This window comes from Vidua macroura, chromosome Z (assembly GCF_024509145.1).
Source record: "Vidua macroura isolate BioBank_ID:100142 chromosome Z, ASM2450914v1, whole genome shotgun sequence".
NCBI classification, from domain to species: Eukaryota; Metazoa; Chordata; class Aves; order Passeriformes; family Viduidae; genus Vidua; species Vidua macroura.
The window spans coordinates 650,790-665,630 of NC_071611.1; the positions used below are offsets into that span (position 1 = coordinate 650,790).

At 48.6% G+C, this 14,841-nt stretch overlaps 1 protein-coding gene across 1 annotated transcript in view; it reads left to right on the forward strand.

Annotated features, from left to right (window-relative positions):
• The window catches only part of TCF4 (transcription factor 4), an 85,242-nt gene that overhangs the window by 51,887 nt on the left and 18,514 nt on the right, over positions 1-14,841 (forward strand). The window contains exon 6 of the mRNA XM_054002952.1: positions 10,070-10,134. Coding sequence (XP_053858927.1) covers positions 10,070-10,134 — 65 coding nt within the window. The remainder of the gene's footprint in view (positions 1-10,069; positions 10,135-14,841) is intronic.

The following is a 14,841-nucleotide window of genomic DNA, read 5'->3' on the forward strand; positions in this document are numbered from 1 at the left end:
CTGGGAATTCAGGGAATTCAGGGATTCAAAATGGGGATCTTTGGGCAGTCAGCATCCTGGGAATTCAGGGATACAGAGCTTCAAAATGGGGATCTTTGGGCAGTCAGCATCCTGGGAATTCAGGGAATTCAGAGCTTCAAAATGGGGATCTTTGGGCAGTCAGCATCCTGGGAATTCAGGGATTCAAAATGGGGATCTTTGGGCAGTCAGCATCCTGGGAATTCAGAGCTTCAAAATGGGGATCTTTGGGCAGTCAGCATCCTGGGAATTCAGAGCTTCAAAATGGGGATCTTTGGGCAGTCAGCATCCTGGGAATTCAGGGATACAGAGCTTCAAAATGGGGATCTTTGGGCAGTCAGCATCCTGGGAATTCAGGGATACAGAGCTTCAAAATGGGGATCTTTGGGCAGTCAGCATCCTGGGAATTCAGGGAATTCAGGGATTCAAAATGGGGATCTTTGGGCAGTCAGCATCCTGGGAATTCAGGGATTCAAAATGGGGATCTTTGGGCAGTCAGCATCCTGGGAATTCAGAGCTTCAAAATGGGGATCTTTGGGCAGTCAGCATCCTGGGAATTCAGGGATTCAAAATGGGGATCTTTGGGCAGTCAGCATCCTGGGAATTCAGGGATTCAAAATGGGGATCTTTGGGCAGTCAGCATCCTGGGAATTCAGGGAATTCAGGGATTCAAAATGGGGATCTTTGGGCAGTCAGCATCCTGGGAATTCAGGGAATTCAGAGCTTCAAAATGGGGATCTTTGGGCAGTCAGCATCCTGGGAATTCAGAGCTTCAAAATGGGGATCTTTGGGCAGTCAGCATCCTGGGAATTCAGGGATACAGAGCTTCAAAATGGGGATCTTTGGGCAGTCAGCATCCTGGGAATTCAGAGCTTCAAAATGGGGATCTTTGGGCAGTCAGCATCCTGGGAATTCAGGGATACAGAGCTTTAAAATGGGGATCTTTGGGCAGTCAGCATCCTGGGAATTCAGGGAATTCAGAGCTTCAAAATGGGGATCTTTGGGCAGTCAGCATCCTGGGAATTCAGGGATTCAAAATGGGGATCTTTGGGCAGTCAGCATCCTGGGAATTCAGGGATTCAAAATGGGGATCTTTGGGCAGTCAGCATCCTGGGAATTCAGGGATACAGAGCTTCAAAATGGGGATCTTTGGGCAGTCAGCATCCTGGGAATTCAGGGAATTCAGAGCTTCAAAATGGGGATCTTTGGGCAGTCAGCATCCTGGGAATTCAGGGATTCAAAATGGGGATCTTTGGGCAGTCAGCATCCTGGGAATTCAGGGATACAGAGCTTCAAAATGGGCATCTTTGGGCAGTCAGCATCCTGGGAATTCAGGGAATTCAGAGCTTCAAAATGGGGATCTTTGGGCAGTCAGCATCCTGGGAATTCAGGGAAACCAGAGCTTCAAAATTCGGGATGTTCTGGAGCTGTGCAGTAGGAATGGGATATGAGGGAGACGTTTCCATGGATGAGGAACTCCCATCGCTGTGGGGTCGTTGGGATGTGTCTCCCCTTCAGGGAATCGTGGAATGCTTTGGGCTGGAGGGATCACCCAGTGCCACCCCATGCCACGGCCGGCACAGCTCCCGCTGCCCCAGCTTATTCCAGCCTGGCACTGGGCACTCCCAGGGCAGCCACAGCTTCTCTGGGAATTCCTAATTCCCAAAATCCCATCCATCCCTCCGTGCCGTGTCCCCAGTGCCTCTCCTTGTTCCGCTGGAGACCGCGTGGGGAGTTGGTGTGGATCCCCAGCCCAAAAAAACCCCGCAAGATTTGGGACGTGTCGGTTCTCCCCGTATTAGGGAATTGCTGATGGGGGTAAGAGGGAATTCCATCCCAATTTGGGGACATCTGCTGGTTGCCCATCCTCTGGGAACCTCGGGGTTTGCTGGGTCCCCTTAGAAGATGCAGAAATCCCAGCTGGGTTTTGAACAAAGTGAGAGCCACGGGCAACGTCGGGAAGGGGAATATGTGGGATGAAGAGAACTTGGGTAGCAATGAGGAACGGAGCCCCCAGTCTGCAGGCGAGGATCCGCTGTGGTTTTATAGGAATTCCTCAGGGGTGGTGCTGTGCATTCCATGGGGTGCTGGGATAGTATAATATCATTAATAATTGGGATATTATACATAAATATATTCAGGAATACAATATGGGTTATCCTGTGCATTCCAAGGAGTGCTGGCCATTAATTAATAATTGGGATATTATACATAGATATATATGTAGGAATACAATATGGATTATGCTGTGCATTCCATGGGGTGCTGGGATATTATAATATCATTAATAATTGGGATATTATACATAAATATATTCAGGAATACAATATGGGTTATCCTGTGCATTCCAAGGAGTGCTGGCCATTAATTAATAATTGGGATATTATACATAGATATATATGTAGGAATACAATATGGATTATGCTGTGCATTCCATGGGGTGCTGGGATATTATAATATCATTAATAATTGGGATATTATACATAAATATATTCAGGAATACAATATGGATTATGCTGTGCATTCCAAGGGGTGCTGGCCATTAATTAATAATTAGGATATTATGCATAGATATATATGTAGGAATACAATATGGATTATCCTGTGCATTCCATGGGGTGCTGGCCATTCATTAATAATTGGGATATTATACATAAATATATTTAGGAATGTAATATGGATTATGCTGTGCATTCCAAGGAGTGCTGGCCATTAATTAATAATTGGGATATTATACATAAATATATTCAGGAATACAATATGGGTTATCCTGTGCATTCCAAGGGGTGCTGGCCATTCTTTAATAATATAGATATTATACATAAATATATTTAGGAATTTAATATGGATGGTGCTGTGCATTCCAAGGAGTGCTGGGCATTAATCAATAATAGGGATATTATACATAAATATATTCAGGAATACAATATGGATTATCCTGTGCATTCCATGGGGTGCTGGCCATTAATTAATAATTAGGATATTATACATAAATATATTTAGGAATGTAATATGGATTATGCTGTGCATTCCAAGGAGTGCTGGCCATTAATTAATAATTGGGATATTATACATAAATATATTCAGGAATACAATATGGGTTATCCTGTGCATTCCAAGGGGTGCTGGCCATTCTTTAATAATATAGATATTATACATAAATATATATGTAGGAATACAATATGGATTATGCTGTGCATTCCATGGGGTGCTGGCCATTAATTAATACTATAAATATAATAGATATAATTAGGGATATAATATGGATTATCCTGTGCATTCCAAAGAGTGGTGGCCATTAATAATATGGATATTATATTATTACAATTAATAAGAATATATATATATATAATTTTATATATGTAATTAATTATATATTATATATAAAATATAATTATATATATATTTAGGGATATAATATAATAATATTTAGGGATATAATATAATAATATACAATATTTAGGGATATAATATGGTCACCAAAGAGTGGTGGCCATTAATCAAGAATATGGATATTATATTATTACAATTAATAATTATATATATATATATATAATTATATATATATATAATTAAGTATATATTATATATATAAAATAATTATAGATATATTTAGGAATGTAATATGGATGGTGCTGTGCATTCCAAGGAGTGGTGGCCAGTAATCAATAATATGGATATTCTAGAATTATAATTAATAATGATAATATATATAATTATAATTAATTTTATATCTATAAGTAATTATAGATATATAATATAATTATATGTATATATATTTTGAAATATATTATGGGTTGTCCTGTGCATTCCAAGGACTGGTGGCCATTAATTAATAATATAAATATAATAGATATATTAATGGATATAATAAGGATTATCCTGTGCATTCCAAGGAGTGGTAGCCATTAATCAATAATATGGATATTATATTATTACAAATAATAAAAATTCATATGTATAATTATATATTATACATATAATATAATGATATACATATTTAGGGATATAATATGGATTATCCCGTGCATTCTAAGGGGTGGTGGCCATTTATCAATAATATAACTATAATAGACATATTTAGGGATATAATAATGATTATCCTGTGCATTCCAAGGAGCGGTGGCCATTTATCAATAATATGGATATTACATATATATTTAGGGATATAATATGGATTATCCTGTGCATTCCAAGGGGTGGTGGCCATTTATCAATAATATAACTATAATAGATATATTTAGGGATATAATAATGATTATCCTGTGCATTCCAAGGAGCGGTGGCCATTTATCAATAATATGGATATTATGTATATATTTAGGGGTATAGTATGGGTTATCCTGTGCATTCCAAGGAGCGGTGGCCATTTATCAATAATATAAATATTTTGTATATATTTAGGGATATAATATGGGTTATCCCATGCATTCCAAGGGGTGGTGGCCATTTATCAATAATATAAATATTATGTATATATTTAGGGATATAATAAGGATTATCCCGTGCATTCCAAGGAGTGGTGGCCATTTATCAATAATATGGATATTATATATATATTTAGGGATATAATATGGGTTATCCTGTGCATTCCAAGGAGCGGTGGCCATTTATCAATAATATGGATATTATGTATATATTTAGGGATATTATCAATAATATGGATATTACATATATATTTAGGGATATAGTACGGGTTATCCCGTGCATTCCAAGGGGTGGTGGCCATTTATCAATAATATGGATATTACATATATATTTAGGGATATAATATGGATTATCCTGTGCATTCCAAGGGGTGGTGGCCATTTATCAATAATATGGATATTATGTATATATTTAGGGATATTATCAATAATATGGATATTATGTATATATTTAGGGATATAATATGCATTATCCTGTGCATTCCAAGGAGCGGTGGCCCTCCCAGGTGCCCCCGGATGCTGGAATCTGGGAATGGCTGGGTGGAAGGGGCCCACAGGACCCCTCACTCCACCCTCCTGCCTTGGCCTCGCAGCCGTCCATGGGAAGGGGTCCCGGAGCTCTGTGCTCCTTTTCCCCATCCCGAATTCCTCCGAGCGCCACGTGAGGGTCCCTTCAGGCCGGAGCATTCCCGGGTGTTGTGTCCAGGTGCCCGTTGATCCCAGATCCCAGCTCTGTAGCTCTCTTTGCCCGTGTCCCGCGTGGCGTTTGGGCTCCTCCCGCCTTTGGGCCCCGCTCTCCCTCGCCTCGGAGCGGTCGCGGTGCGTTGCCCGGGTAAAAGCTGCCCGCACGAGGAGGGACCGCTGCGGGGCGATCCCCTTCCAACCCCCCCAAACCCGGATTTTCCCCGGATTCCGTTTCCCAACGCTCCGTTCCCCTGGTACGTTCCAAGGACAGCAAGGGTGAGACGCGCTCGACGTTTTTCCTTGGAGTTTTTGCTGCTCTCCCAATATTTCCAGGTGTTCAGCTTGTTCACTCATTATCTCCCTGAGCCTGAAATTCCACAACATCCCAGAGGAAAAGGAGCTGGTGGAAAAATCCCAAACCGGGGATTGTCTCCCAAAATTGTTCTTCCCATCGCGGCGTCTCCGTGTGGCCTCCCACGGCTCCAAGGAATTTTCAGCTTCCTCTCCTCGTTAAATATCCATATTCTCCCGCCAGCCTGGGAAGAAACGGGCGTTTTGTTTCAATAAATCCCTAATTTAATTAGGGAAGTTTATTATTCCGCTCGCAATTAGCGCGTGGATTCGATATCCAGCTTATTAATCCCTGCGACGTTAGGGATTGTGCTGCTGCCTCCGGAGCGGTGACGCGCAGGGCAGCTTCCCTTCATCGTTCCCTTTGGATCCTCTGCTCCGGGGATGGAGAGCAGGGCTAGCAAATATCCCCGCGAGCGGAATGTGCCCGCAAGGGCTCGGGCTGGCATCGCCCGTGGATCCCGCCGGGACGCCCTGGGATCCCCTTCCCGCGGGACGCCCTGGGTGCCGGCGAGCGCTCTGGGCACATTTGGGAATTTCAACCCCCGGGAATTTGCACCCCAAATTGCCGCGGTTCCGCCGGGCGAGCTCCGGAGCTTTGTTTCCGACGGTTCCTGGATTTGCTGGGAGCCGATCCCTCCCGATCCCTGCCTCGTTCCCAGCTAAAACATCTCCTGTTGGCCTCCATTTCCCTTCCAATTATTGGGATTGATATTTTCCCCGACCTGAAACCCCCGATTTCTCCCGCTTTTGTTGTCTGGCCTTGCCAGGGAGCACAAAACAACCTCCCATTTCCAGGGACGAGCTCCTTTGTGCTGGCAAATATTCCCGAGCTCACGCGGAAAAACTGGGACATGGGGGCACTTCCAAAGTGGCAGGGCTTGAGCCCGGAGCTGGCACGGCAGGAGCACCTGGGCTCCGTGGGGACAATGCCCACGGCTCCTTGTGCCCGTGCCAGCTCCGTGCCCGCGGGAGCGCCCGGAGCCGCGCCGGCGAGCGCAGCACAAAGGGATGAGCTCCCGCCAGCTGTTCCTGGTGCCAGGGATCTGCTCCTGCAACCAGGAAAATTCCCCCTTTTGTGTTCCCTCTTTTTTTTTTGTAAAAAAAAAAAATTCTCTTCTAAAGAACGTTATTCCGAAGTTTTGCAAAAAATTCAGGAGCGCTCTGCTGGCTCCTCTGGTAATTCGGTGGGCAGGAGATTTTGAATCCCATTTTTTCCTAGGAAAACCTCGGGAAGGTGTCCACAGAGAAAACAGGACAGGCGTAAATAAATATTTAATATTTTTATGGATTTCTTTTTTCCACCGGTGAGGTGCTCACAGGCATTGGATAGGCAGGAGAAAATCCTCATTTATTTCCATGAGGTTTTCCTTGGATAATTGATAATTCCCCACAAATTGTAGCTGGATTTCTCAGCTGAAACGAGGCAATTTGGGATCTCTAAGGGGAAAAAAAGCCCCATTTTTTAAAGGATAATCGATCCGCGTTCGGAGCCGTTCACTCCCGTCCATCCTCCCTTTCTCCTCCAACCCAAGTGGAAGAGAATTTGGGATGCCAAAATTTAGGATTGGGGCCGAGTTCAGGTGGCTGGTGCATCCCCCAGCAGCAGCAGAAATTCCTGCGTGCTCATTAATTGGGATTTGGGAATTTCAGCCCGTCCCCTCGCTCGGAACTTGATCCCAAACAGCTCCGGCTTCGTGTTCCCCGTTCCTGGTGTGATTTGGGAATTCTCCTTTAATTTGGCATTGAATTCGTCCATTTTTTTGTCATTTATTTTGTGATTTAATTTGTCCCTTAAAGGGAAGTGCATCGGGCTCCTTAATTCCTAAAAAAAAAAAAAAAAATCCAGGAATAAAATAATAGATGGAAGCAAAATTACAGCTGGAAATGTGGAGCTATTAAATTCCCAATTCCCAAGAATTTCTGCTCTCCCCAGCCAAGTTTTCCTCAGCCTAAGCAAACCCAAATAGCAGGAATTCAAATATTCCGGTTGGATGAATCCCTTCAAAAAAATGTTTCAAGGAAGGAAATATTGAGTTCAAAGAATTTACAGAAATCCTTTCACTTCCTCTCCTCTGCTCCCCAAAAGCACCAAGGTGCCCTTTCTGCAGGGCAGGGAAGGGTGGCGCGAGTCGCGTTTTTCCTTCGGAAGCCGCCGCGATTCCCTGATTCATTTCCCCAGCTCCTCCATGGCTTCTCTCCGGGAGGATTTGTGCCCCTTCAACAAAGCACAAAGGGGATGTTTGGGGAGAGAGGGGCATTTTTTTTTTTTCCTGGAGGTGTGCAGGGAGCAGGGAGCTGGAATTCCACGTTTGCCAGGAAAACAAGAGTTCCTTTGTCTGTGCCGTGATCGGCGTCGCGGCCGCTCCTTGAGCATCCCACATTTCTGGCCCGGCTTCCCCTGCCCTACGCAGCGCCCCGGTGCCCGGCACCTCCGCCTTTGTCCCCGAGCCCTGCCGAGGGCCGGGAAGGAGCAGAACCTTTCCCCAACCCCTCCAGCTCATCCTCTGCTCCCTTTCTTTTCCCCCTGCCGTCTCCCCGCTTCCCCCAGCGCGATATTCCAGCGGGGACTTTTCTCCTGGAAGCCACGGCCACGCGGGAAGAGCGCCCAACGCTCCCCTCCTGCCTCTTTTGAGGAGTTGTAGCCATGGGGCTTGGCACTGGCACCGTTGTCTTTGTGCCAAAAAATATCCGCAGCGGCTGCCGCATTCTCCGACCGGAGGCTTGGCTCGAAAATTCCGCAGTGGATGCGGCGGGAAGCGACGGCGCCGGAGCCGCGCTCGCTCTCTCCTTGGGCTTTTTTTTTTATATTTTTTTTATTTATTTGTTTTGTTTTTTTGAACCCTTCCAAATCAAAATCTCAAGGAGGGAGAATCTTGAGCTTTCCCTAGCCCTGGAAAACGCCAGGCATGGCATTGTTAAGCCAGGAATCCAGGGCGATGGGGGAGAAGCTTTTCTTTGGCAGCACAGAGATCCTGCGGATCCGAGGCTCGGCACGTGCCAGGGAACGGGGAGGCTGGCGACCGCTCATCCCCAAATTTAGGGACAGATCATTTGGGGAGAAAGGCTTCCCCCTCCTGGCTGGCTGGGAGCGGGGGTTACGATTTTATCAGCCTGGGGGCCGGGGTCGAACGGTTCCTTGAGTTCTCCCCAAATTCGGGGCTTTGTCCCCAAGAGGGTTTTCCGGGGCGCCACGAAGCGACCGAGGCAAAACTGGCTCGGGAGCCACGGAGCCACGGGCTCGGTGGGAAAAGTGGATGCTGGAGATGCAATCTTTTCCAAGGAGCATAATCCTAAAAAAAAAAAAAAAAAAAAAAAGTCAATCTCCCGCTGGCTGCGGAGCCGCTTTGGTACCTCACAGACTTCGACAGAGTGCTGGCCGAGTGCCCATTGATGTCATGGAAACACTCAAATTACTGGGAATGATTCATGTCTCCGCTGTTCCCGATTCCTCCCCCCACACAAATAGGAGTGGATCTGATCCCTGACAACTTGTAATTTGCAGGGGGTTTATTTTTGTATCGGGATAAATATTTTTTTCACAACTGAAATTAAGCCGAGCCTGAGCCGATGGCAAAGGAGCTTCCGGAGCGCGGGCGGGAACGCGGGGCCGCTCGGAGCACCCCGCTGCCTGCCCTCATCCCGCTTTTCCTGGGGGATTTATTCCCCCCGACTCCCCCGCTCCTTCCTCCCAACCCTCCTGGGGTGATGGGAGCAGCACACGCACTTCCAGGCCCTGGGAGTCGTCGATTCCCAATTAAAACGTCATTGTGGTTTCAAGCTGGAATCGTTTCCCAGCGGTCCCAACCCGAGGCTCGTCCAAGGGTTTTGGATCCGCGGATCCAAAGTTCTCCTAGCAGCCCACGGATTGTGCGGGTTCACGTGGAAAACAATCGAGGCACAAAAGCTTAAATTGGGATGAGGAGAAGGAATTTCCAGTCCCCAAGCACTGGGGATAAGGCAGCTCCGAGGCGGGAGATGGATATTTGGGGGGCGATGAAAGCAGCTCCGCATCCTTTGTCTGAGGAGCCGCCTCACCGCGGCACGGGGATGGCACCGGGCACACGGCGCTGAGCCGGCAGCGGCTGCCGAGCGCCCTGGCACTGCCCGGCTCGGGCAGCAGCTGCGCCTCAGCCCGTGGCGAGCCGGCAACTTGGGGGATGCTTTGTGCCCTCTCCTGCCCCTGGAGCAGGTTTGGGAGCAGCCCTTTGTCTGGGAGCGCGTGGGGCGGTGCTGCTCAGCCATGACTTCATGCTCGCCTCCAAGCTCCTCTTCCCTCCCGGATCTCGGCCCTTCCATGCCCAAAATCGCCCGCTGGCCGTGCTGCCAGCCCGGCTCTGGGCTGCCAAACGGGACAGGGGGAGAGCAGGGAGCCCATCGCCAGCGCTCCCGCCGAGGCTGAAGGTGGGACGCCGAGCTGCCACCGCACAATTCCACAAAAAAATTCCCCTTTTCCCCAGCAGCACGGGCAGCATGAGGAGGTTTATTCCCCCCTTAAGCCCTTTCTGTGTCCCAGGGGTGGGGTAAGCTGGGAGCAGCTCCGTGCCCGTTTTCCCCGCGCTTACTGGGATTTTTTCCTTTCTTGCCAGGTAAAACAGAACGAGGCTCGTACTCATCATATGGCCGAGATTCCAACCTCCAGGGCTGCCACCAGGTGAGTGAAACCCCGCGGAACTCGGAGCTTTTCCTGCTCCTGGGCTCTCCCAGTGCCTCATCCCACGCTGGGGGTGCTGCCTGTCCCGACCCGAGCACACCCCAAATGCGAGTGTTCACGGGCTGCGGTGTGAAAGGGATAAGAATGGCTGTGGAAATATGATTTGCTGTCCCTTTTTTGTTTGGGAATTGGTTTTGGCTGGAAGTCAAGGCCAGCAGGCTAACGGCAAAGCCTTCCCGAGGGGAGCGCGGCGGCTCGGAGGAGAGGAGGACTTGAATTAAATAATAAAATGCCAACGGAATACAAAGGTGGAGCGCTTGTGCCTCTGCCTCGCCGCTCTCAGAATTTGCATCTTGGGAAGTCTCCGGAGGAACTGGGAGCCTAACAGCACCTTCCGTGGCCAAATTCCACGCTTTGTTCGCGGACAATTGAGTTTTTTTTCCTCCCTCATTCCAAGAACAATGTTAATCAGGGCCCTTCATTCCTCCTGTTCTTCCCGAGCCTTTCCCAGGAACCTCGTGGCTTTCCTTCCTATTCCAAAGTGTCCAGGAAAAATTCCAAAGCAGGGCCAGACTGCAGCTGATTTCCCCAGGCAAGGGAAGGGCTGGAGTTGGGAACGTGTGTGCCGCAGGGATCGGAGCCATCCCGTGGAGAACCGGGATTTGTTGGCAGTTCCAGGTGGAAGTGGGGCTGTGAGTGGGGGACCTTCCCCTCCAGGACAGGCCGGGCAGGATCCCAGAGCTGTGCCCCAAAGCTGTTCCAAGGGGAAGCATCCCGTGATTCCACAGCTGGCATTCCCTAGGGGAAAAGCTGCTCCTGGGGAAGGGGAGGTCATTTCTGGGCCATTCCCAGCCCTGGAATTCTGCAGGGCCACCTCCCACAGTCCCAGCCCGCTGCAGCCTGGCCTGGAGCGCTTCCAGGGATGGAGAGAGTGCTGGCAACAGCAGCAGGACAAGGGGTCCGTGGCCTTGGGATTGGCCAGAGGGATTATCCAGTTCCCTGTCCGTGATCCCACAAACCTTTCCTGGACTTGGGAGCACATCCCTTCCCCTTCCTGTGATCCCACAAACCCTTCCCGTAATTCCACAAACCCTTCCTGTGATCCCACAAACCCTTCCTTATCTGTGATCCTACAAACCTTTCCTGGACTTGGGAGCACATCCCTTCCCTGTCTGTGATCCCACACCCTGTCCGTGATCCCACACCCTGTCCGTGATCCCACAAACCCTTCCCATGATCCCACAAATCCTTCCTGTGATCCCACAAACCCTTCCTGTGATCCAACAAACCCTTCCCTGTCTGTGATCCCACAAACCCTTCTTGTGATCCCACAAACCCTTCCTGCTCTGGGGATCACGTCCCTTCCCTGTCCGTGATCCCACAAATCATTCCCTTCCCTTCCCTTCCCTTCCCTTCCCTTCCCTTCCCTTCCCTTCCCTTCCCTTCCCTTCCCTTCCCTTCCCTTCCCTTCCCTTCCCTTCCCTTCCCTTCCCTTCCCTTCCCTTCCCTTCCCTTCCCTTCCCTTCCCTTCCCTTCCCTTCCTTCCCTTCCCTTCCCTTCCCTTCCCTTCCCTTCCCTTCCCTTCCCTTCCCTTCCCTTCCCTTCCCTTCCCTTCCCTTCCCTTCCCTTTTTTTGGGCACAATTCCTGTCGGGATCATCCTTCCTGCTCCGTTTCCCCCCCAATCCCATAGCAAACCCCAAAAAGGGCTCAGAGAATGGGATTTCGGTGCCTCCCCGCTGGCTCCTGCTGCCGCTGGGAGAAGCTTGGAAGGGCTGGAGAAGTGGGAATTTTCCCTCAATTCCAAGCGTTGCCCACGGCCAGCGGGAATCAATCACCGGTGGGAGCCGGTTTCCTCGCTGAGCGGGCTCGGGGAAAAGTTGTCGGGAATGCCGCGTCCCGCATCCCAATGGGACAATGGGACCAACGGGCTGGGCCTGCCCCGTCCCCTCCAAAATCCCATTTATTCCCCCACCGTGTTCCCAGAAAACCTTGGGAAATGCTGCAATGGCATTGCCCAGGGGTTTAGTTGGGAAATGCTCCGAGATCTTCCCTAAAATTCTGCTTTTTTCCAAGATATTCCCAACATCCCCAACATTCCTCATTCCCATTATCCAGTAATTCCCAATCCGGTTATTCCCAGGTGCTGTGGCGGCAATGAGGCGGAAATGATCCCTAAAATGATCCCTCATCCAGGTGGAAATGATCCCGAAAAAACTCAGCCATCAGGGAAACAGCAGGCTGGGATTTTTGGGAATCATCCCTGAATAATCAGAGCTAGGGCAAGGGCGCGACTTCTCCCTTTTCCTGCGTGGAATCATTCCCAAAAAATAGAAATTTCCATGGCAAATTCAGTCTCGGGGAGGAAATTCCATTTCCCCTCAAAAGCTCCCGTTTTTCTGCAATGATTTGAAGAGTGTTGGAAAAGGAAATCCACGTGGAAAACAGGAAAAGAAATCCTGGGTTGGAATTTAGGGACAAATCCTGGAAATGGCATGGGAGGCTTGAAGGGGGAAATGCCAAATTCCCAAAAATCCGAAGGATTCGTAGGAATGCACGTGTTGGGAAGAGCTGGAAATTCAAGCAGAGGGAAATATCCAAGGAATGGATTTGGTGTGGAAAATTCCCAAATCGAGGTGAATTTGGGTGAGGAGTGAAAATCCCAGATCCTGAAGGAACGGGAAACAGGACAGAGGAAAAAAAAAAAAAAAAAAAAAGGAATTGGAGTTCAAAATCCCTCTCATTCATTTGGGGTTTATTAGAACAACGAATTACAATTATTAGGGTTTTTTTTTTAATTATTTGGGCTTTTTTAGCTGCGTTCCCACTATCATTTGGGAATTTGCTCGGGAGCAGTGGGAGCAGGGAATGGGAAGCTGGAGCTGCTCCCCTCATTCAGGTGGGCACCTGGAGCTGCTGCTTTTTATTTTATTTTATTTTTTTAATTTATTTTTTCCTGGGAAAAGCCCCAATTAAGGAGAGCGGGAGCAGCCGGGTCAGTGGGATCCCAAGGGTGCCACAAAGCTGGGAAGCACCGGCAATCATCCCGGCAATCATCCCGGCAACCGGAGCTTTGATCCCGCCGAAAGGCAGGAATTTTAATTGGGGAGCGGGCGGGGAAGGGGCAGAGCCCAGGAAAGGAGGAACCAAGGAATCCCCAAAGCTGGGAACGTGGGAGTGGGGTGGGGGAAAAATGGGATTGGGGTGGGGGGAAAACTGGGATTGAGGTGGGGGAATGGGATTGAGGTGGGGGAAAAATGGGATTGAGGTGGAGGAAAAATGGATTGAGCAGGTAAAGGAAAAATGGGATTGAGGTGGGGGAAATGGGATTGAGCAGGTAAAGGAAAAATGGGATTGAGGTGGGGGAAATGGGATTGAGGTGGGGGGAATGGGATTGAGCAGGTAAAGGAAAAATGGGATTGAGGTGGGGGAAATGGGATTGGGGTGGGGGAAATGGGATTGAGGTGGGGGAAATGGGATTGGGGTGGGGGAAAACTGGGATTGAGGTGGGGGAATGGGATTGAACAGGTAAAGGAAAAATGGGACTGAGGTGGGGGAAAAATGGCATCGAGGTGGGGGGAAATTGGGATTGAGGTGGGGGGAAAATGGGATTGAGCAGGTAAAGGAAAAATGGGATTGAGGTGGGGGGAAATTGGGATTGAGCAGGTAAAGGAAAAATGGGATTGAGATGGGGGAAAAATGGGATTGAGGTGGGGGAAAATGGGATTGAGCAGGTAAAGGAAAAATGGGATTGAGGTGGGGAAAATGGGATTGAGGTGAGGGAAAATTGGGATTGAGGTGGGGGGAAATTGGGATTGAGCAGGTAAAGGAAAAATGGGATTGAGGTGGGGGAAATGGGACTGAGGTGGAGGAAAAATGGGATTGAGGTGGGGGAATGGGATTGAGGTGGGGAAATGGGATTGAAGTGGGGGAAAATGGGATTGAGGTGGGGAAAATGGGATTGAGGTGGGGGAAAAATGGGATTGAGGTGGGGGAAAATGGGATTGAGCAGGTAAAGGAAAAATGGGATTGAGGTGGGGGAATGGGATTGAGATGGGGAAATGGGATTGAGCAGGTAAAGGAAAAATGGGATTGAGGTGGGGGAATGGGATTGAGATGGGGAAATGGGATTGAGCAGGTAAAGGAAAAATGGGATTGAGGTGGGGGGAATGGGATTGGGGTGGGGGAAATGAGATTGAGCAGGTAAAGGAAAAATGGGATTGAGGTGGGGGAAATGGGATTGAGGTGGGGGGAAATGGGATTGAACAGGTAAAGGAAAAATGGGATTGAGATGGGGGGAAAATGGGATTGAGGTGGGGGAAAATGGGATTGAGCAGGTAAAGGAAAAATGGGATTGAGGTGGGGGAAATGGGATTGAGATGAGGAAAAATGGGATTGAGGTGGGGAAATGGGATTGAGCAGGTAAAGGAAAAATGGGATTGAGGTGGAGGGAAATGGGATTGAGGTGGAGGAAAAATGGGATTGAGGTGGAGGAAAAATGGGATTGAGGTGGAGGAAAAATGGGATTGAGCAGGTAAAGGAAAAATGGGATTGAGCAGGTAAAGGAAAAATGGGATTGAGGTGGGGGAATGGGATTGGGGTGGGGGAATGGGATTGAGCAGGTAAAGGAAAAATGGGATTGAGGTGTGGGGGAAAATGGGATTGAGGTGGGGGAAAAATGGCGATTGAGGTGAATGAAAAATGGGATT